The sequence below is a fragment of the Leucoraja erinacea genome, chromosome 16, assembly GCF_028641065.1.
Source record: "Leucoraja erinacea ecotype New England chromosome 16, Leri_hhj_1, whole genome shotgun sequence".
In the NCBI taxonomy this organism is placed as follows: domain Eukaryota; kingdom Metazoa; phylum Chordata; class Chondrichthyes; order Rajiformes; family Rajidae; genus Leucoraja; species Leucoraja erinaceus.
Window position 1 is genome coordinate 22693592 of NC_073392.1, and position 24658 is coordinate 22718249.

Genomic DNA, 24658 nt, shown 5'->3' on the forward strand with positions numbered 1-24658 from the left:
TTTGAGGTGGTGTTTTGAGTCCAGGTACAGGGTGAGACCTTGTAGGAGAATTTCAAGAAACAGGCCTCAAATCTGATGGCTAACTCATTTTATTGTTCATGTGTGCTAGTAAGTTCAGATATAAGAACAGTCCATCAAATTCCACACAAGCAGCAGTTTCTTCCAACACACTCTCCAAACCATATCCAACTAAAGAGAATCCCAAAGTATAAAAAACAGAAATCAGCAGCTTTCACACTGCATGCAGTTTTCCGATGGATATATGAAGGCTCCTCTGCTGCTGACTTTTTCTCATCTTAACACAGGGCTCTAGCGTCCTACCAACTGCTTAGACCAGTTATTTCATATGTGATGATTGTGAAATTATTTTTGTAAAAATAAACCTGGTCAGAGAGTATGATGATGCACTAGGGCCACACAGAGTCACAATATTAATTTATAAATATTAAATCCTCAGTTTTTAACATGTTGAGATTGGAGACCAAATAGTACAAATCATGCATTCCTCACTGCAACCAAGAATCCAGTAGAAATCAGGCAGCAGCAAGTATCATACTTGAACATAACCAGTGCTGTTTTAGCAATGACATTTCCTGGTCACTAAGTTCTAGCTTTAATTCAGCCTAACATCACGCACTGACCTCACAATGCTGCAATCCACATAGGCTGGTACACGGTCAGGTTATTTTTGGCAAGGTGGATGTACTGCACTGGTTACCGAGAGTGACCAGTGTTAGGGGCTCTGTTTTATTAGTGAAGCGAAAAAAGTCAGCGAGGGGCAGGGATATCAGTCTTCAAAAACATACATCTGTCACACAGCTGTGCAGCAAAAGTATGGGACAAGTTACCCAGTTCCTTAAAAACTTGTAACTGACTTTCTGTTTTGCCCAGTTTTTAAAACCCAATGACAGCTATCTCACAAACTCTGGGCTCAGCGAGGGGAGCTTCCTGCATCAAACAAGATGCACAGTCATCACACACAGTAGACTTGACTCTGTTTGCCATAGCAACTGCAAGTGGCTTTACATTGTGAAATGGTGGATAACTTAATTATTATTAAAATTTCTCTGTAGTGAGGTTTATAATGTTAGTGACCAACACGATAATCGCCTCACTAAAATCAGGAAAAGATAGCAGTACAAGAAAATAAAAAGTTAAAGGCACTGTCTTACATGTTATACAGTGTCATTCCAACTAGGGACACAATGGATTCTGCCTGGTGTGATATATTGTGACAAGCCAGATATGCACATATAGATTGATTCATGGTTCATGTGAGATGCAGACTCTTAGGATCCTGGCTTGTATATTACCTAATGACAATCCAGGTGGGCAGTATGGTTTTATCCATTATTAGGCCAGGTGAATACATTATTACCCTGACTCATTCACTGTCCAGTGTCATAGCATCAGTTTAGGTGTGGACATACAGGCTAGACTTGAACATTATCCAGCATGGACTTGTATTATCCAACGTCACTTATGAACTGTCTCACAGTACTGGTCTGCATGTGAACACAAGACTGCTTCACAAGGGATAAATATTTGTCTGTCTATGGGCAGGTAAGTCCTAATGGCATCTTCCCCAGTGTCTGGACCAGTTAGAGACACACAGGATGCTGACTGGCATGTTTTCCAGTGTTAAACAGATGTAATCCTGAATGGCTTTATGTACAATTCAAGAATTAGAGAGGTTGGAAAAACATCTCAACTTAAAACTGAAGATCGGATAATGAATAAGAAAGATACCAGATACTGGGTGACTGGACCTGGACCTGCATCTGAGACATGGGGATCTCCAGTGCTGTCACCAGGGCATGGGTGAAACATAACAAAATCAATCATGGGATTGCAGAGCTCACCACAGTACAGTGGAGTAAGCGCTCTGAACTCCAGTCTTGCATTGTCAGTGCCAGGTAGTTAACGTCAAGGGACCTGAAGTTAAAACCATTTCAAATGTTTAATTGAGACTCCAGTTATGAAACCAGGCAATCAGATAGGAAGTGCAGGAACATCCCGTTTCCAAGTAGGATTCTTTAGATAAACTGTTCAGGACATTGGCAGGGCCTCTAGATTCGTAGAAAGTGCTTTCACCATTTGATGATGGATTGGTTCATAAAACTCAAGACAGAGTAAGGCTTTGAAAAATCTGGCAACTGAGTTCCACTGTTGAAATTGTTCCCAACAAAAGCATTGATATGTGACAAGAATGAACCAGGCAGCTATGAACAATAACCACAGGAGCCTGAATCCACCTGCTGAATACAAATAATGTCTTCTTATGGCCTTGTTCCAAGCCCCTACTGGACCCTTGATATAATAAATAATGCAGTGGGAGTTATATGAATATTTGCTTCCAAAAGATTTGAAATCTCACTTGATGCTAGTTTACAGCTGATAACCTAGTAGCGATGCATTAGGACCCAGGGTGGGAATCAAGGCTGACAAAATTAACGTGTCAGGGTTTGAAGGGACACAGCAAAATTCAATCTGTAAATTGCCCTTCAGAGCATGTTAGCTTCATTCACTAGCAATCAATATTTGAAATTAAATAGCAATTGAACAAGCATATCACTGCTTGATGAAGCACCAAGGATCATTCCCTTTTGTAAACAACGGATGTTGATCATTCCAATTTCTGCATGTTACACAGTTGCAAATATCCTGAAGAGTGTCTTCTCCTTTACCCTATGTTGGAAACAGGGAAATCACAAGGACCGCAACTACGAGGAAGAGGATGGTTTTATGTAATCATCAACAGCTGTGATGGTGGCCTTGCAGAAGAAGCAGTCTTTGTTGTTCATCAGGTGCTGGTTGATGCAGGCCCTGAAAGATGAAGGAAGAATAATTAAAACCTTCAAGCACAAGCTCCAGACGTAATTCCAGCTGCTTCCAATAAGAAAAACCATTACATCCTTATACTTTTAAAACTGTGTGTGTGGGTGTACGGCATTTTGCCTTTGCAATGTATCTCCTCGAAAACCAAACGCGGAGATTTTTACAATTTCGGTAGGGATTTATCTTATGAGTTCAGAAATCCACTCCTTGGTCAATTATTTCCCCAGATATTGAATAAAATCGATCACAAAACTCACTTTAAAAAAAATACAATCGCCACTTGAGCTGCTGATGTCACAATGCCCACATTCCCACCAATCGAGGCCCACCTGCTATAGGCCCCGCTCCCCCCGCCGCTGTGGACTAAAGCCCCGCGCCCAGCCCAAGTACACTCGCGCCACGCCTCCCGCAGCTGGACTCCCACGCCCGCCCGCCCGCTCACTATTAAACCAAGTTTGTCTCCCAATTGGTGAGCTCAGGCTGGACCCCATGTGAGCTAATAACTCTGCCATTGTCAAACTCCTTGCTAAAAATCCATGCTGCCAATGTCTTCTGACTTGTTCATGTCAACCTCTTTGTCACCGCTTCAAAAACCACAATCACGTTTCTGAAGTATAATTTCACACATTCAATAGCAGGCTGACTATCCCTGGTGCTCTAGTTTCCTCCCACATGCTACTGTGAATTGCCCTTAGTGTGTAAGTGAATGGTATCATCTGGGGAAGGAGGGTGGGTTGAGGAAATGTGTAGGAAGGAACTGCAGATGCTGGTTTAACCCAGCGGGTCAGGCAGCATCTCTGGAGAAAAGGAATAGGTGACTTTTCGAGTCGATTTAATATATTTAGTTAAATTTAATAACATTGATTTAATTGTACATGGGTTGTACAAAAATCAAAACTGGTAAGCCATCATAACTGCCTTTTACAAAACAAAATAACTCAGAATTGCTGCTCAGGGATGATGTCAGACAGAAAGTGACACCAAGCCGCTGAAATAAATTTGGGGCATATAACCCAAGGCTTGGGCAAGTCCCTTTAACGGAGGGATCCACAAGAATAGAGTGAGGGAAATTCCGGATAGTTGGACCTGGATTACTGGGGCATAGTCACATTCAAGATTCAAGAGAGTTTATTGTCATGTGTCCCAGATAGGACAATGAAATTCTTGCTTTGCTACAGCACAACAGAATATAGTAGGCACAAATAAATACAGAACAGATCAGTGTGACCATATACCATTGAATATATGTATATACACACATAAATAAGCAGATAAAGTGCAAAGGGCTATTAATGTTCAGAGTTTTGTTTGAGTTGAGTTTAATAGCCTGATGGCTGTTGGGAAGGAGCTATTCCTGAACCTGGATGTTGCAGATTTCAGGCTCCTATACCTTCTACCTGAAGGCAGCGGGGAGATGAGTGAGTGGACAGGATGGTGTGGATCCTTGGTGATGCTGGCAGCCTTTTTGAGGCAGCGATTGCGATAGATCCTCTCAATGGTGAGGAGGTCAGAGCCGATGATGGACTGGGCAGTGTTCACAACTTTTTGCAGTCTTTTCCGCTCCAGGGCGCTCAAATTGCCGAACCAAGCCACGATGCAACCGGTCAGCATATGCACGGCCAGGAATTTGAAGCTCTTGTCCCGCTCCACCAACGACCCGTTAATATAAACAGGACTATGGGGTCCCTATCCTACCCTTTCCAAAGTCCACTATCAGTTCTTTGGTTTGCTGGTGTTGAGAGCCAGTTTATTGTGCTGGCACCATTTGGTCAGTCGGTCGATCTCTCTTCTATACTCTGACTCGTCCCCATCAGTGATACGTCCCACAACAGTGGTGTCATCAGCGAACTTGATGATGGAGTTCGCACTATGACCGGCTATGCAGTCATGAGTATAGAGTGAGTACAGCAGGGGGCTGAGCACGCAGCCTTGCTCCCGTGCTGATTGTTATTGAGGCTGTCACATTTCCACCAACACGGACAGACTGTGGTCTGTGAATGAGGAAGTCGAGGATCCAATTGCAGAGGGATGTGCAGAGACCCAGTTCTGAGAGTTTGGTGACCAGCTTGGAGGGGATGTGTTAAATGCGGAGCTGTAGTCAATGAATATGAGTTTTTGTTGTCCAAGTGGTCCAGAGCGGTGTGGAGAGCCAGCGAGATCGCATCCACCGTTGATCTGTTGTGGCAGTAAGTGAACTGCAGTGGGTCCAGGTTTTTGTCGAGGTAGGAGTTGATTTGCGCCATGATCAACCTCTCAAAGCACTTCAGCACCACCGGCGTTAGTGCCACTGGTCGATAGTCATTGAGGCACGTCACCTTACTCTTCTTGGGCACCGGTAGAATTGATGCCCTCAGACCTCAGAAGTGAGAGGTTGAAAATGTCTGTAAAAACTCCAGGCAGTTGGTCCGCACAGGTATTTAGAACACGGCCGGGTATACCATCAGGTCCAGGCGCTTTCCGAGGGTCCACCCCTCTGAAGGATTTTCTGACGTCGACCTCTGTGACCGTGACCAAAATACCATCACAGCGAATGGGGGCTCGAGAAGGCACATCAGTGTTCTCCCTATCAAAGCTTGCGTAAAACGCATTGAGCTCGTTGGGGAGTGATGTTTCGCTGACATGTGTGCTGCCTCCTGATTACGCCTTGTGGGAGGTGATTGCATTCAGGCCCGGTCACAGTTGCCGAACATCCGTCTCATCCTCCAGCTTGGAGCAGAAGTCCCTTTTGGCCTTTTTGATTGCCTTACTAAGGTCGTGTCTGGACTTCTTGTAGTCCTCGGTATCTTCGGACATGAATGCCCGGTGTCTGGACTTCAGAAGAGTGCGGATCTCATAGTTTATCCAAGACTTCTGATTGGGAAATACTTGGAAGGTTTTTGTTGGGATGCAGTCCTCCACACATTTCTTTATGAAGTCTGTAACGACTCATTCAGGTCCGTTGCCGAGTCCCTGAACATTGCCCAGTCTACAGACTCCAAACAGTCCCGGAGGTGTTCCTCTGCCACCCCCACCAGCTCTGTACAGTCTTCACCTCTGGGGGTACACTCTTTAATTGCTGCCTGTAGGCAGGAGGAAGCTGCACCGCGGTATGGTCGGATTTACCGAAGTGAGGGCGAGGGATAGAGCGATAGGCATCTTCCTTGATGGTGGTGCAGCAGTGGTCGAGGGTGTTTGGTCCTCTGATGCAGCAGGAGACATGTTGGTGGAACCTTGCCCTCAAGTCCTCCACTTTGTTTTCAAGTGACTGTACGTTGGCCAGTAGGATAGTAGGGAGAGGGGGCCGAAGTCCCATCCGCTTCAGTCTTACTTGTAAGTCCTGCCCGACGGCCACGTTTCTGTGCTCCATGGAGCCCTCCTCGGTGTTTAAAGGTAGAGCACTTACGGGTCTCTGCGAGGTCGGGGAATCCCCTGAGATCGGGGATTGCCTTACAGTCGGCACCTCCAGCATCGTTACTGCTGGGAGATCCTGCCCGACGGCCTCGATTCCGGACTCCATGAAGGCCTCCCCGGTATTTACATGTAAGGTTCCTACTGTACCTGCACTCCTCTGCGAGGTCGGGGATTCTCCTCTGATCAGGGATTCCCTTACCGTCGCTAACATCGGGAGTTTGCAGTCGCACTAATGCATCTAAACTAGCCCGCTACTTACAGCGTTGATTTCAGTGGATTCACATTTTGAATTGAAGATCATTTGGAATGCACAGAAGTGCATAATTTGTGCTCGTATAGGTGTGGAGCTGGAGGAACTTACACAAGAATCCATAAACAAGCAATAGAAGGGAAACAAATGAGAAGCAGGCAGGGATTGTGGAATACCGTGGATCTATGACCAGAGGCATTGGTACACCGTGTGACCCAAGGGCTTGATGCATTTAGAGAAAAGTCAGAAAAGCACCAGGTGAAGAAGGGTGAGAAGAGGCTGAAAGGAAGTGTCAACACCAGCATGTTGCTTAATCATTTGACCTTTTGTAATTCATCATAACAAATCTGGACAATACAAAGGTTAATATTTTAACACTTGTAGGACTTAGTCTCAAGCCTACTCAAATTGGGCTTACTTGCAAGACTTGTGAGAACATGGCCTGAAGATGGCAGAGATCGGATGTGCATAACAGATGGGGCACAGATCCTCCTCACTGGTGGGCTGCAAGAAAACAGAAAAATATTACAACCCTCAAGGTGTGGCATTATATGGCCCAGAACCCTCACCCCATGCTGCTGCTACATATAGAATACAGATCTTGAAGGATTTCCAAGAGAAGTATCTCAGTTCTGATAAACTTCAATCTTAAAACTTATGTGAATAACCGAGACTGTAATTCAAACATATTGACTAGACTGCAATGAGGTAAACCTGTATTAATGCAGTTTCTTACATTAGGTTGGTGTATGAACCTTAACCCATCACCTTTCATCACATGAAGGGCTGGAGCTTGTGGATTCCAATAAAGACACAAGGAGAAGGCGGTGGGACCGGTCACCGGATGACCCTGTACCGAGCTTTAATCAGACATCAGATTCACGGACACACAGCTGCCCTTTATACAGCCAGATTTCAGCTCCTTTCTCGGCTTAGCTAATCATTGGGACTGTAAAGGTAAATTTACCAGGACCCCCTTGGACTGGCATCACAAAACCTCATAAAATTCCCAGTCCACTTCATCTCACACTTATAACGACACACGGCAGGTCCATGCCAATGAAGCAATCTTACCTGTTCCATTCCTCCTCTCCTTATATCTGTATTCCCGTAGATTATTTGCTCTCACATATCCACTCAGCATGCCAGGCAGCATCTCTGGAGAATATGGATAGGTGACGTTTCGTGTGACCTCAAAAGTCTGAAGAAGGATCTTGACCCAAAATGTCACCTATCCATGTTCTCCAGATTTTGCTTGACTTACTGAGTTACTCAAGCACTTTGCACCCTTTTGTGTTTTAACCAGCATCTGCAGTTCTTTAACCTCATTGATTATTTTTGCCATTGGCCTACACTAAAGTAATTCACTTGCCACTTAACCCACCAACCGTCTTCAGGACGTGGGAGGAAACAGGAGGAAACCTGGAGGAAACCCGCGGTCTTAGGGAGAATATGCAAACTCCACACAACACCAGATATCAGGATTGAACCCAGGTCTCTGGAGCTGTAAGGAAGCAGCATTTATTGTGATGCTACTCTGTAGGCAACTTTGCAAGACAAACTCACCGTGAATGTTCAGAGCTCCTACGTGTCCAGCAGGTTTAATAGTCACTTACTGTACGAATGCTACTGGTTATTTGGTGGGGTAAGAATAATTCTCTGTAACATTGCAGTTCCTGGTTGCTCGGAAAGCCCGTTATTTATAAATCTCTTTCCATCAATAATTTGTTTCACATTTTTGCTGATCTTCTGTAAAATAATAGCAGTGCTACAGATTGTGGTATATCGGATTGAAGTAGTTGTTATTGACGAGCGTCTGGTGTCAGTAACTAATGATGTCATGTGCGGCCTCACCGACAGAAAGTGCAGCACTGTTGTGGCTCAAGTGGACCATGTCATCCCTCTTGGTTGCATTTAGTGTTTCTGAAAAGGAAAACTGCCGATACTGGAAGACGTGCCCCGTCTCAGATTGTACGACTCTCAGCACCTTCCAAAGTCCACTGAGGATACCATAACCAACAGGGAATGCTTCCTCCAGAAATCGTTCAATGGGCGCCTCAGTGAGTCACTGCCAACAACATAGTTTATTAGAGACACTGTTAGGACAGCAAGTTCTTGGACCTCAGGGGAGCCGACCCACCTGTGACGTTGGTGAGACCGCATTTAGAATATTGTGTTCAGTTCTGGGCACCATGTTACAGGAAAGATTTTGTCAAGCTGGAAAGGGTACAGAGAAGATTTACGAGGATGTTGCCAGGACTCAAGGGTCTGAGCTAAAGGGAGAAGTTGAGTAGGCTGGGACTCTATTCCTTGGAGCGCAGGAGGATGAGGGGTGATCTTATAGAGGTGTGTAAAATCACGAGAAGAATATATCGGGTAGATGCACAGAGTCTCTTGCCCAGAGTAGGGCAATCGAAGACCAGAGGACTTAGGTTTAAGGTGAAGGGGAAAAGATTTAATAGGAATCTGAGGGGTAACTTTTTCACACAAAGGGTGGTGGGTGTATGGAACAAGTTGCATGAGGAGGTAGTTGAGGCTGGGACTAATACAACGTTTAAGAAACAATTAGACAGGTACATGGAAAGGACAGGCTTGGAGGGATATGGGCCAAACGCTGATAGATGAGATTAGTGTATTTGGGATATGGCCAATGTGAGCAAGTTGGGTCAAAGGGCCTGTTTCCTCACTGTTTGACTCTGACAATGAAAATCCAGTAAATGTGCTGACCTGCTCCCCCACGCTTTCATTGTGAGGACTGACCTGCACAACTGAGGACACAAACACCTGCTCCACCGCACATCTGACAGCCCACTCACTGGTGTATTTTCTACAAAGTAAACTGCATTGTGTCCAACCTTGATTCTTCACACACCTTGGTACAGTTTACTTGACATCCTTGATAATCCAATCAGAAATATAAACCCCACTGGTTCCCACCACCAGCATATACATAAGAGTGGCACAGTTGGTAGAGCTGCTGCCTTAGTTTAATCCTGACCTCCAGTGCTGTTAGTATGGAGTTAGTACGTTATCCCTGTGATCATGTGAGTTTCACCAGCGTGCTCTGGTCTCTTCCTACATTCCAAAGCCATGTAGGTTAGTGAGTTCATTGGCTGCAGTAAATTGTCCTAAGTGAATGGTAGAATATGGGGAGATTTGATGGGAACATGAGGCGAATAAAATGGGATTATTGTAAGATTAGTGTATATGGGAGCATATTGGTTGGCATGGAATCGATGAGTGGAAAGGTCTGTTTTTGAGCTTTACCTCTCGATGACCATTCATGAGCAAAACTAAAAAGGACACAAAATGCTGGAGTAATCAGCAGGTCAGGCATTTCTGGAGAATACGAATTGGTGACATTTCAGGTCGGGACTCTTCTTCAGACTGAAGATTGGCCCCAATCCGAAATATCACCTATCCATGTTCTCCAGAGATACTGCCTGACCCCCTGAATTATTTTAGCACTTTGTTTCTATTTTTGTAAACCAGCATCTGTAGTTCATTGTTTCTAAACTAAATGGAAGCAGATCTTACAGGATGCTGCAACAAATTCCTCAACCCTTTCAGGTGGCGCCAGCAATGGCTGCCTTGCCAACAGTTTGTCGGTCCTTTCCTTCTTTGTGCCTGTGTAGCATGTGTTAAATGTATGTTTTTTAGTGTTATTTTGCTTGTTTTACGTGGGGGGGGGGTTGGGGGAAGCTTTTTATAAATCTCTTCCCTCGATGGAGATGCAAATTTTTCCATATCGTATCTCCGTCCGCACTGCACCAACATTGTGGTGTTGACAGGCTTTGCTGGAGATCGACCGGGAGCTCCATCGCGGGAGCTTCGGACTTACGATCACGGAGCTTGCGGTCTCTGGTTAGAGACCGACATCGGGGTCTCCAAGCCGCTGGAGCTTCGTCCTCCCCGACACGGGAGTTTCGATCGCCCTGGCGCGGGAGTTTCGATCGCCCCGAATGCGGATGGTTCGACTGCCCCGTCCGCGGGAGAATAAAGAGGAAGGAGATTGGACTTTATTGCCTTCCAGTACAGTGAGGAACGTGGGGAATCCGCTGTGGTGGATGTTTATGTTGACTTTTATGTAGTTGTGTGTCTTGTTGCTTATTTTTTAATATGGCTGTATGGTAATTTGAATTTCATTGTACCTGAATTGGTACATGTGACAATAAACTGACCTTGACAGATATAGATTTATGAATCTTGCATTATTTTTATGTACTTTTAGAATTCAAGCATCTGCAGGTTTTTTTTGATTTATAGACTTCTTGTTATTTGATTGTTATAAATTGAATTAAAATAATCACTGCAAGCAGCTGGGTAAAGGAGCACTGCGGCTGTGTCTCATGGGCCAGGGTTTCACAGCCAGAACTTACCCAGAACTTCCTTCCTCACCATCAAACACCACAAATTTCTGTATCACTTTGTTCCTGCATTCAATTCCAAATTGCATTCACAAAGACAGCAAGGACACATCACTCAGCCCTGTGGGATCCTACCGCAAAGGGGTTTACATTAACTGAAATATTTATCCGCATTACCTTCTGTTTCCTGCCCCTGTTGCTCCAGCTAGCTATTTTTGCTTACCTTGATCAGTCTACAAAGTGGAATCTTGTTCAACATACACAACTTCAAAGTGCTCCAAATATGCACCCTCTTCAAACTTAGTCAGATACAATCTTCCCTTAATGTCTACTACTCTTGATTAATGTCTGCTCTTCTAAATTATTAATTATGTTGTCAGAATGTTTTAATAGGTTGATTGGCCGGAAAGTACTTGGTGTATTCTTTTAAATATTACTACCAGGCTAGCAGCCTTCTGGTACCACAGCATCATGACCAGATCTAGAGATTGAGAAGTGATGGGTAAGAGCCTCTGCTAAATCCTCCCCTGCTTCTGTTAACTCTGTGATATCTTTTGTCCTGAATTATTGTTTATTTGCTTCTAAAAATGCAAAATGACTTAGCATTCTATATTCAAGCTGGCAACAGAAACACCAGAAGCGAAGCTCTGGGCAAAGAATTTTGCTTCTCTCTTAATTTGCCACAGTGATCACAGCTGGGCTCACTGTTGAATGTCATTTATATAAACAATTTGGATGAGAATGTGCAAAGCATGGTAAGTAAGTTTGCAGATGACACTAAAATAGGTGGTATTGTATACAATGAAGAAGGTTATTAATAATTGCAATGGGAACAATCAGCTGGAGAAGTGGGCTGAGGGATGGCAAATGGAGTTTAACTAAGATAACTGTGAAGCATTGTACTTTGGGAAGTTAAACCAAGGTAGGTCCGTCACAGTGAATAGTAGGGCCCTGGTTGTACAACAGGGGGAGAAAGGAATACGCATACAGAGCTCCCTGAAAGTGGTGTGACAGGTGGACAAATGTGAAGGCGGCATTTGGCACGCTGGCCTTCATCTGTCAAGGTACTGAGCATAGATGTTTGGACATTATGTTGTATAAGACATTGGTGAGACAGGAGTATGTGTTCAGTTTTAGTTACACTGGTATAGGAGAAGAGTCATTAACCTGGAAAGAGTGGAAAGATGGTTTACAAGAATGTTGCCAGGACTTGAGGGCCTGAGTTATAGGGAAAGGTTGGGCAAGCTAGGACTTTATACACAGCGCAGGAGACTGAGAGGTGACTTTATAGAGATGTATATATCATGAGGGGCATAAATAAGGTCAATGCACATAGTCTTTTTCTGAGGGAAGGGGAATCAAAACCTAGAATGCTAAGGTTTAAGGTGAGGGAAAATATTTCAAAGGGACCCGAGGGCAACTTCTTCACACAAGGTGGTCATACATTGAATGAGTTGCATTCAATGTAGATTGAATGTAGAACGTAGACAGGGTGACTCTTTATCGAACATCACCATTCAATCTGTGGCCGTGACTTGAGCACCCAGTCACTGGTCATCTTGATTCATCACCTCCCTCCTCTCCTGGCTTTTCTTTGCACTCTTTCACTGTTCCAACAAGCACAGCATCTGATTCAATTATTTCAAATAATCAGACATCATTTCGGATTTTCAGGAGAGAGTTTAAATTCGTTTGGCACTTTAAGATAGTCACTTTGCGTTTTCATGTCCTTTCGGCTTTTGTCATTTTGCACTCTCCGCCTCTTCATCGTTTAATTTCTCCTAGCTTCACAGATCCTCCTTTTTTTCTCTCCCAACCTTAGCCCTTCCCCTGCATCTAAAAACATGCAACACTTCTCCAGTAATCAATCTGAACTATTAACTCTCAATCCTATCTCACCAGATGCTTTGTGACTTCTGAGTAATTTCTGGATTTGTTTTTTAAGCAAAGAAGCCAAGTTCTTTCCTGTGGATCTGCACTGAGGTCAGTTGCATTTCAACGATACAACTTGATGTACAGAAAGTTGCTGACATGATTGTGTGATAGCTAGCAGAGAATACATATATGGACACTAACACAAAAATAGTACTGTCTTTGCTGTTTATCCATAAAGGTCATAAGGAAGCACTGCTTTGTGAAAAGTACAACTGGACAATATTTAGCTGGCAAAGGTGAAAAGGCTCACGTTTAAGTTCAGAAACATATATTGTTGCATTTGTTGCAGGTGCTGTCATGGTGGAGGAAGGGGTATTGTCTAAAAGGTATAGGAAGGGAGTTGCTCACTTTATTGGCTTATTGATCTCTCCACAGCTGAACAATTGGGGGCAATATGCTGGAAGAGTGTCTCAGGACCAGAAGTATCAGGCACTGGGCCGCCTCGATAGAAGGGAGCGTGCCAGAGAGTGCACATAAGGTTTTTCCACCCAGGATTGGATTATTTGATCACATTGTCTGAGTGGCACTATGAGTCTTCACCACAACAAAGCAACCGTCAATGAATTATGATTATCTTTTGTAAAATTTGTTGTGATGTGGGTAAGGGGAGAGAGTTATAGGATGAAATTAGAGGACCAGGGTTCACTGAAGGTATAATGGAAGTACAGTTAGGTAGGTTACTGGGGTCAGAGGCTGGAGATAAGTCAGGCTACTGGTGCTGGGCAGAATGGGGACACACTTTGAGAGTGGAGTGAGCCGATATTAATCTACTCTGATATGAATCATGCCATTCTGACCCATGTTCAGTGACCAGACATTAAATCATTTCAGTCTGCAGAAGGGTCTCGACCCGAAACGCCACCTATTCCTTCTCTCCAGAGATGCTGCCTGTCCTGAGTTACTCCAGCATTTTGTGTCTACCTTCGATTTAAACCAACATCTGCAGTTCTTTCCTACACATTAAATCATTTAATATTATGTGCTAATAGAACATCATATCCCTTTACTGGAAATTGATCAAACAGTGCCAGCTTGACATTTTATTGACTGTTGATAGCAAGACATGTTTATGCAATAATTTCTCTTGCACTTGGGGCATTAACTAGAGCACAAACAGTATCTGCACTTCATTAAATTACGTGATGAGGCAGACAGGACACAGACTGCAGTGGAGCTGAGAGATGCTGACTCAGTACCACTCCGAAAAGTGGAATCCACTGGAGTGCCTGTGCTGTCAATTATTCATCATGCCAGTATTTTTTCAGCTCAGGCTTTGCGCAATTTGTATGCTCAATGCCTCAAACCGCACTATCACGTTCAGCCAAATCATGAGAAGGTGACTCACCTCGGCGCTGCTCAAAGATTGCAGTTATCATCAAAAATTTTCAGTGCAAAATACTGTTGTGACTGAAGGGAGTATATATGGGGATCAGACAGATCAAGGAGGAGAGATTATTTGATGCCAGTTTAAAATAAAATTAGGAGCAAAAACTACATCAAACACTGTAACTGCCCAAGATAATTAGATATTGTCAGACACCAGGTCAGCCTGAAATATCCTGACTGTGTTAAACACCAAGGCATTCAGAGCTATCTTGACTGCGTCAGACACCAGTACACCCTGAAAACCCTGAAATATCCATACTGCGTGAATTAACCTAATATGTCATGTGACACACAGTAGGACTCGGTACAGACAGCACCCATAGTCAGGATTGAACCTGGCGATACAAGGCAGCAACTATACCACTGTGCCTCCCACCAAGTGCCTTTATACCAAGTTTTCATTTGGTATAATGTGATTAACAAGTAACTAGGTAATTAGATAACCAGCTACAACTGGTAGCTCAAGGGTTTTGAAAGTGAAGGCTATAGCGAGAGAAGATACTGGTTTGCCATTTTCCAGAATGGGTCTCACAGACTGGTAGATAGTAAGCCTAATGTGTATGAAGAAACTGCAGATGCTGGTTTAAACCAAAGATAAACACCTAATGCTGGAGTAGCTCAGTGGGACAGGCAGCATCTCCGGAGAGAAGGAAAGGGTGATGTTTTGGGTCGATACCCTTCTTCAGACGGATAAACATTTAGTAAACCCCACTGTTTGGCAAAGCCAGGAGCTCAAGCATTAAGGATGATTTGCTCAGCATAACTGATCAACAACGATGAGTGTGCAACAGAGCAACCCTTTTTGTTGCTTTTCCACAAATAGCCGGATCAGGATGGGTATAGAAAATATTATAAGTACTTGGGCTCAAATTGGCCATGGTCAGGTCACATGGGTTTTAATTTAAAAACCGAAGCATGATGTAGCTCATTACACTATGATAACTTACACTGAACAACACAATTTGCTAACCATGTTGCTTTGCTGATCAGATACCCTCCCCAAACCTTTCCACCAAAAATAATCAAATGTTAATTGTTTTCCCAGAGGAACAGAAGTTGAGAGGTGAGATGCAGGAAATGGATGAGTCAAATATCTGTGATATATCAGCTTGCTTTAATTTCCCCGACAGTGGGTCCAGCCTGACCTTCCCGCTCTGCATCTGGCAACTCCTACACTCTTTTGTCTCTGTTCTCGCGCTCAAGCTGCTCCTGCTCCTCATTTCTAATAAAGACAACATCCCTCCCTGCAACCTAACCAGTTTATTTTCTCTTCGTCTAATGAAGGTCTTCAACCTGAAACATTGACTGTTTCTCTACCCCATAGATACAACCTGATCTGCTCAATACTTCCAGCATTTTCTGTTTCCAGTATCTGCTGTTATTGTTTATTTTGATTAACACCTTACCTTGCAAGGCTCTCGCTTAACATTTTTTCCCTGTTGCCAGCCGGGCAACCTTGGCAACTTTTTAGGTTGCCAAATGACAGTTTAAGTGGTCATTTAAGATGGCTTGCATGACGTGTGCGCTAATGTGCTCAGACGAAGTGTGTAGTTACCAGTCGGAATTATACTCAATGAAGCATTCATATATTATTTCTGCTTCAAATAAACCACAAACTAAACATATTCACTAATCAAGACATGATATATACCACAATGACATGCAACAACATTATAATACAGTATCTCAACTCTTTTTATACATTGCAATTAATGCAATTTTTATTATTTCCTTCCACTTCCAAACAAAAATGTGGTTGGATTATTCAGCGTATGATCAACTTGTGTCAATAAATCCTGGACCATGATAACATATATGCTTAACCATGCACACTACAGATTGATGCAAGCATGTTTTCTGTGAAGGACCGAAAATTATCATGACATGGCCATAGCATGGGTCGTTATTGCTATTGGTACAGAAACACTCTCGCTTCCCACAAAAATACAGGTTGCAAGGAATTTTCTAAAGGCATTTTATGATAATAGCTGACAAAACTGACTATACCCATCTGACAGGTTAAACATTACACTAACTAACAAGGGATGGCCAAAGGACATAAATGCAGCAAATGTTCTTTTGGTAATATATTTAAAGGTGTCAAGACACCACATTACCGGACATTCAGATTAGTTGTATGTGTTGTGAACAGCAATGAAGATACCCAGTTTGTAAGCAACAAATTAAAAAACAATTGTTGATAAACGCTTTTCCCATCATTCACACTTCAGAATTAACATTAAATTTTCAACTGAAATATCTCCTGACCAAATTTGTGATGTATATGACTGACTGTGGAAGTAAAACCTGGATAAATCCAACGTATGGTTGTGAATGTTGCTCATTATATAACTACAGTACTGATACTCCAGATTAAGAGCATTGATTAGTCATTAAAATGAATTCTGTAATAACGTGTCAACGGTAGCAGTGACAATCGAACACTGCGGTTTTAATGTTTCACGTGTTCACAATTTAATTAATCCATCTTTATGGATTAAAACAAATAATAACATTGGGAATTAAAATGTATTTGATTCCATTCAGTTATCAAACATAGTCAATGTTTGCTCTGAAGACATTTCCAGCACAATAGGGTCGCGGGGGGAGGGTGTGTGTGAATCAGTGCAGGATGGATAGACGGTGGGGGGGGGGGTTGAGAAGGCAATTGGTGCGGAATGGATGGATTGAGGCAGGGGAATTAGTGCGTGTTGGTTAGAGTAGGTAAAATTGTGAGGGCAGAGCGCGGGGGATGACAGTGGGTTGAATGGGGGGGATCTGTGCAGGATGAAGGGGAGGAGCAGTGCAGGATGGATGGGAAGAGGGGTCAGTACAGGATGAATTGGGGGACTAGTGTAGGATTGATGGGGAGTGGCAGGAGAATCAATGCGAGGTGGATAGGGAGATCAGTGCAGGATGAATAGATGGGGGGTGGGTAGATGAGGAGGGGAGCACAGGGGATGTCAGTGAGGACTGAATAGAGGCAGGAATGGGGATCAGTGCGGGATGGAGAGGAGGGGTCTCAGGATAAGGGGAGTGGAGGGGGGCGTACAAGAGAGAGAGAGAGAGAGAGAGAGAGAGAGAGGAAGGGGCGGAGGATGTGGGAAGGAAGGTCTGCGCTCCTCAGACAACACCGACATCATCGCTCAAATCACTTTAAAAATATAGAGGGGACCGGGGGACAGAATATCTGGGGTGCAGGGCTGCCGAGAGTGTTTTGGCACGTCTCCCTCCTCCAATCACCGCGCTCTATCCTCATGCCCCCCCCCTACTTCCGCCTCTGACCGACACCTCCCTCCTCCAAGGGTTTGTTTTGAAAGCGCTGTTGACAGAGTGACAGCAGCGGCCGCTATCAGCAAAGATCCTATAGTGTTATCAGGCCGGGCGGGGTGCGGGAGGAGGAGGAGATGGAGCCGCCGCTGCTGCTGGGCGGGGCCCGTCATTCGCTCCGACCCTCCGTCACGCCACATTTAGCATCTTTCCCACGGTATATCTTCGGTATAAACCACGTTGCCAAGCCAGGCAAAATGACTCGCCGTTAAGTTGCCCGGTGGCACTTTGAATGGTCAGTGGCACCTGGGCAACCGCTAATTTCGAGCCCTGCCCTGATACAGATTGACTGTGTCAAACGTTACAACAGTCCAATACAGCCTGACTGTGTCAAAATGCTGCAATACCCTGATACAGCCTGACTGTGTCAGACATCACAACACTCTGACACGATTTGACTTTGTTAGCCACCACAGACTGACATGACCTGGTTTTGTTGGACACTGTAAGTCTTATAAAATCGGACAGTGTGTGATACTACAACAGTCTGACACAGCCTCACTGTGGCAGTCAGCAGCTTACAATGAAATCTGTGGTCAGGAATGTAGAAACTGCTGCAACAATGATTTCAGCTTTTGATCGGGAAGCAGATTTAATCAAAATGTTCACACTTCTCATGCCATGAGAAAAAAAAAACAGTACAAGAATGAATAAATAAATGCAAAGATCTGAAATGTTGGTGTCTGTTGTACTCACCAGGGCAGTGGCTGCAGCCTGTTTGGACTCACGGGAGAGATGGGAGAGCAAACCTTCAACCTTCGTCAGCTCTTCAAGGCTGATATAATCTGGGTCTGCAGAGGAAAATTCAGAGGTACATTCAGTCACTCACATAACCTGAAGCAACTCCAATGGAAGCAATCATAAAACAGCCAAGATGGAGCTGTGTAAGAAGTTAATGTTCAGCTGTGTATTTCCCACCTTCAGATTAAAACACGACTAATTCCCTTGTTACACCCCAGAGGGAGGCTTGGTGTGAAAAAGGTTTCCCCTCAGGTTCCTATTAAATATTTCCCCTCTCACCTTAAATCTATGTCCTCCCCATAAATCTCTGCACTCTTTGCAGCTTAACAATCCTTCCTATAGCAGGGTGATCAGAACTGAACACAATACTCCAAATGTGGCCTCACCAACTTCTTGTACAACTGTAACATAGCATCCCAATTTCTATACTCAATTACTGATGAGGTAACAATGCACGAAAGCAAAATACACTTCACGAATTTGCCTTAAATTCACATGAATTTTCATGGTTACATTACCGTGGGTTTTATAAACACAAACACAACTTTATAAAACACTGGCTCATCCAGAACTGGAGCCTTTCATGCAGTTTTGGGCCACATTCTGGGGAATAGGTAAAGCATTTAGAGAGGTACAGAAGAGATTTATTTGAAAAAAATGTCATTTTGTGCTCAAACCGAGAGGTTCTTGTTAGAACAGAAGTGGTTGTGTGCAGATGCGATGTAATTCCGGTCCTAATCTTACCCCCTTAGTCTGGTTCTGTCAAACATCAAATACAAGCATTGGTAATCAACTATCTTTATTATCCAACATCAATACGATACCTAGTCCAACACCGTGGGTCCGATCCTTATCTCTACTCGTTCAAGCCCTTCAGCCTCGTGCGAATAGAACAACTACAGTAGATCAGCACAGTCCCATGTGCTATCCCAGAAGATCGGCACACTCTCATGTGCTCTCCCCTCTTTTATTCCTTCACCGTCCCTTGGCGCGAAATACATGGGGCGGGCAACCCCTACAAGCCAATCATCAATAAGGGTTACAAAATATATTAATTGACAGTTCCCTAACCCAATCACAAAATATCACATAACATTGTTTTGATAGAAAGCACTTTGTGGGAAACAGTTTCATTAAGCAAAGAAACATTCTACTAGATAAAGTGACCAATTTGTGCAAGGCCTCTCTCCTTGTCCAATCACGAGTAACAGCGCGAAGACCATGCAACATAGTTATCAACATTATTATAACTCATCATCTCCCAACCAACCTGAGCATGCATTTGCAGCAGGACCTAGCTCCCTCTGCAAAACCCTCATACATATTATCAATTAGGGTACACCTGGACATCAACCTGTATTCAACCTCTTCCCAGGCCACAGACACTCTGGAGCCATGGTCCTCATGGTCTTTGCAGCTTTTGCAAAAGATGTCAAGCAGGCTTTGCAAAAGCAGAAATCCTCCATTTTGTCAGATACCCAAAATGCCCAATATTATCAGCGAGAGGTATTTAAAATCACAGAATCGCAAAGGACTAGATAGATATTACTTCCATTGGAATAAGGGGCACTGCTGGGTAGGTGGGGGGGGGGGGGGAGGCAGATTCGGTTGCGGTATTCAATTAAGGAGCTAGATCTATCTGAGAGTAAATAATTTGCAGGGCTGCGGGGAAAGGACAGGCAGTGGGATGAGTTTGAATGCTGTTGTATATAGTTTATAGACTCAAAGGCCAAATGTTCTCCATCTATGCTGTGTCTTTTCTGCAATCCTATGGTAAATGGGATCCTTTAAATTATTATTGAGATAGACTATCTGCCTCATAATTCGCAAGTTACACAAGTAGCCTATAATGCAGAGGACCACAATGTTTTCCTCCAACATGGGAAGATAAACAGGATATTGATTACCTGTAAAGTTGGATGGAACGGTGGCAGATGGAATTTAATCCAAACAAGTGTGAGCTAATTCAATCTGGTAAGTCAAATTCTGGTAGGACATATAGAGTAACCGACAGGGGCCTTAGGAGAACAGAGAAACTTTGGGATGTAACACAGCTCATTGAAAATGGAGGCACAAGTGGATAGGGTAGCGAAGAAGGCATTTGTATGCTTGCCTTCACAAGTTGAGGCATTGAGTATAAAAGTTAGAACATCATGTTGCAATTGCACATAACATTGGTCAGATCACACTTGGAATATTGTATATATTTCTGGTCACCGCACGACAGGCTGGACATAAAAGCAAAAGAATAAGTGCAGACATGATTTATCAGGATATTGCCTGAATGGAAGCCGGTAGACATAAGGAGAGATTGGATCTGCTCGATTTTTTTCTCACTGGAATAGATGAAGCTGAAAAGTGACCAGATATTTTTTTTAATTATGAGAGTCTTTTTCCAGGCCTGGGGAGTTTAGAACAAGAAGAGCTGGGGAGTTTAGAACTTCTGTACATCAACGAGACCAAGCGCAAGGTCGGCATTCATTTCCCTGAACACCTCCTTTCAGTCAGCTTTAACCTACCTGATCTCCCGGATGCTCAGCACTTGAACTCCCCCTCCCATTCCCAATCTGACCTTTCTGTCCTGGGCCTCCTCCATTGTCAGAGTGAGGCCCAGCACAAATTGGAGGAACAGCATCACATATTTCGCTTGGATAACTTACACCCCAACGGTATGAACATTGACTTCTCTAACTTCAAATAGCCTTTCCTTTCCCTCTCTCTCCATATAACCATATAACAATTACAGCACGGAAACAGGCCATCTCGGCCCTACAAGTCCGTGCCGAACAACTTTTTTTCCCCTTAGTCCCACCTGCCTGCACTCATACCATAACCCTCCATTCCCTTCTCATCCATATGCCTATCCAATTTATTTTTAAATGATACCAATGAACCTGCCTTCACCACTTCCACTGGAAGCTCATTCCACACCGCTACCACTCTCTGAGTAAAGAAGTTCCCCCTCATATTCCCCCTAAACTTCTGTCCCTTAATTCTGAAGTCATGTGCTCTTGTTGGAATCTTCCCTATTCTCAAAGGGAAAAGCTTGCCCACATCAACTCTGTCTATCCCTCTCATCATTTTAAAGACCTCTATCAAGTCCCCCCTTAACCTTCTGCGCCCAGAGAATAAAGACCTAACTTATTCAACCTATCTCTGTAACTTAGTTGTTGAAACCCAGGCAACATTCTAGTAAATCTCCTCTGTACTCTCTCTATTTTGTTGACATCCTTCCTATAATTCTCTCCATTCCCTCCCATTCCCAGTTCATCCACCAGTCTTACTGTCGCCGACTACATTCTATCTCTGTTTTGTCCACTCCCCTAACATCAGTCTGAAGAAGGCTCTCGACCTAAAGCGTCACTCATTCCTTCTCTGCAAAGATGCTGCCTGTCCCATTGAGTTATTCCAACATTTTGTGTCTACCTTAGGACAAGAAGAGACAGGTTTAAGCTGAGAGGGGATCTGAGGGTTAAGTTTTTAACAAAGAAGGTTATCTGGAACAAGCTGCCAGAGGAGGCATACAAATACAAGGTTTAAACAACATTCGGTTAGGAAAGGAACAAGGGGATATGGACCTAATGCAGACAAACGGGAATAGTATGGATAGGCATCAAGAGACATGGAGGTGTTGGGCGAAGGGCTCGTTTTGTGCTATACGATTCTATAATTTTACTTCGGAGTCACGTGAGTGATTCCGTGAAGACCCCAGCTCCAGTGCGCATGCGGCATAATCGCACAGCGTGCAGAACGCGGCAGCCAGCGGGAGTCGGGCTAGCTCCCGCATCCAGGGACGAGAGGTAAGTACTTACCTTAATCGGGCCTTGTGGTTTTTGCTCCAGGGGGAGCAAAGTGAGGCATGGTCCCCGGGCCCGTGCGACTCCAGCGTGGGGCAAACAGTGACGCATGCAAGGTTCAAATGCCGCCTAACGCTGTGGACCAAAGAGGTGCCATCCGGACCGCTTCGCTGCGGACCGCTGCATTTAGCTGCCCTATGCCGGTCCGCAGAAAGCTACCGTACAGCCGCGGACCGGCTGATACCCGACCGGCAGCCCTGCAGACTCCTGACCAGGAGCCACTGCCCGGGAATTGCCACAACGCCGCATTGAAAACGGCAGGAGCCTCTATGCAGGTAAAAATCTGACCATTTACAGGTTCTACAGGAGCCATCTTCCTCCAAGCTGGAACAGGTTGGAGACAGCAAAAATGAATGTCTGTCTCCCCAAGGCCTTAGGAGGTCATGAAGTTCACCTCCAGGAGAAGGACTGTGCCCAACTCCACACGAGGGTCCTTATCTGGGAGGCAGCCACCGGTATGGTGGAGTATTTCAATGCTCCCGCTCACTCGACACCGAGCCGCTCCCTGCCGCCGGGTGTAAAAGCGGGTGGAGTGCTTTGCCTCCTCGGGGTTAGCGCATCCTTTTTCTCCTTTTTGAAGGGCTAAAGAGGCCAGGGCTGGGAAAAAAAAGTGCTGGGCAAGCGGACGAGAACAGCAGTATGCCAGCAGGATCAGGAAGAGCCACTGGGCCTGCGTGGGCCACTAAGGCTCCTCCTGTTGACCATCTTCCCAACAAAAGCCCTGCAGGGGCCTTTAGAGGCAAATCCGCAGGCAGCTGGGTATCGTAGACTCACAGACAAGCAGCGAATTCTACAGAAGGTCAAGATGTTACCACCTTTGCCGCCTTTGGATTGACTGCCTAAGATGTTCCTATATTTGGGATACTTATCAAACGCCTGGTGCATATAGACCTGCCCGCAACCCCGAATATATGGGGCTATGCAAACCGCTGCTGCGGGGAAGAGGGAGCAGGCTATGGGACGAGCAGGACATCACATCCAACACCCAGCTGGCAGCACCCCTCGGCATCCACCAGCAATAAGTCAAGGACTGGTGAAAGCCTGGTTGCTGCAGATCCCCATAGTTCTTTACAGACGGGGCCCAGAGCGGAGCCGTGGAAGATGCGCCGCCCCACCGACAGCATAGCATACCAGCAAACTACGCCTTCATGAAAAACTACCATTGATGTTGGGGTAGGTAGTCTGGTTCCTCCCAGTTTACACTAAAACAAGGGTGTTCTACTAAACTGCATGGGGAGTGGGTAAGCATGGGATGCTGTCACTTCAACCAAAATGTACTCAACTATTAGAGGATAAAAACGAATCAATTTTGGGCATTTTACTGCCAGTTCAGCAATGCGCCCAAAGGGCTGTTTTCCCTCTAAAAAAGAGAAGTGAGAAGGCAAGCTGAACTAAACAGGCTCATTACTAAACGGATTGGAATTTGTATCGAATATATTCACCAAAACTATAAAAGATGATGAATGTAGCATCATCATTGATCTAATATCACTAAATAGCCCTGTTGAGTATATCCACTTTAAGATGGAGTGGAGTTTTGTCACTGCCAGACATCTGATCTCCCTAGGATACCTATGGGGAGCATTGATATGGGAGATGCTAACTATCTTATACCATACACTAGGATCATTATAGATACCTAAAATATTTACCTGGATTGGATATCCCAGTTAGGGATCCATGGGAGCATATAGCATTTCATATGGTCTAAACCTCCGCCTAAACTATTGAAAAATGGCCATGAAAATATTAAGAAAACAAGCATAATCATGGCACATATTGGATGATATCCTCATATTTGGGAAACAAAGGAATTAGCTTGGAGCAGTTCTAGCTACGAAACAGCTCCCTAAAGCTGAGGTTCATCCCACGCCCAGATAAACAGAATTGAAGCGTTACTACCAAGGATTATCTGGGCTTCAATAATAATTCTGTCCATATGACTGTTACTTTGCCAAGACACTTGGGTCACTATAATCAAATCATGAATGTACCCACTGAAACTATATCTCAATTAAGGTGGTGGGCAGACATATATTTGGCATAGTTTTCAGCCCTATTATCATCACCAATCCCAACTTGGTTTTTAAAAACAATGCCAGTACTTTAGGCTGGGGAGCAACTAAACTCCATATCCAGCACAGGTAACAGATGGAACAAGTGACAAACATCGTTAGTACGCATGCCGGGCATCATCATCTTGGGATTGGTGATCGTCTATTGGGCTAAAAAGCATATGCATTTCAAATGCAGCACGTACGTATGTGGTTACGGATTGATAATACTATGGTGGTGGCTTATATCAACCATATGGGGAGCATAATAATCATTATTGTGCAACAAATTGGTCAAACAAATCTGTCAATGGTGTGTCAAAAGACATTTTAACTATCAGCTGCCTATGTCCTAGGAAGCTAGAACACAGTAGGAGACACCATGTCACGGGGTACAATTTATGATTACATTGAATAGATGTTATAACCCAAAATATCTGCTAAATTTATTAAGCAGTTTGAAAGCCAGATATCAATTTGGTTGCACAAGACGGAATCACCAGTAACCCA

At 44.3% G+C, this 24658-nt stretch overlaps 1 protein-coding gene across 4 annotated transcripts in view; it reads right to left on the reverse strand.

The window, feature by feature from the left end:
- Positions 1-71: 71 nt before the first annotated feature.
- Positions 72-24658, reverse strand: part of LOC129704606 (E3 ubiquitin-protein ligase RNF123) — a 184890-nt gene continuing 160303 nt past the window's right edge. For all 4 annotated transcript variants that reach the window (XM_055647838.1, XM_055647839.1, XM_055647836.1 and 1 more), the window contains exons 37-39: positions 18193-18287; positions 6897-6982; positions 72-2826 (exon numbers count right to left, since the gene is read on the reverse strand). In XM_055647838.1, coding sequence (XP_055503813.1) covers positions 2724-2826; positions 6897-6982; positions 18193-18287 — 284 coding nt within the window. In that variant the 3' untranslated portion in view covers positions 72-2723. The remainder of the gene's footprint in view (positions 2827-6896; positions 6983-18192; positions 18288-24658) is intronic.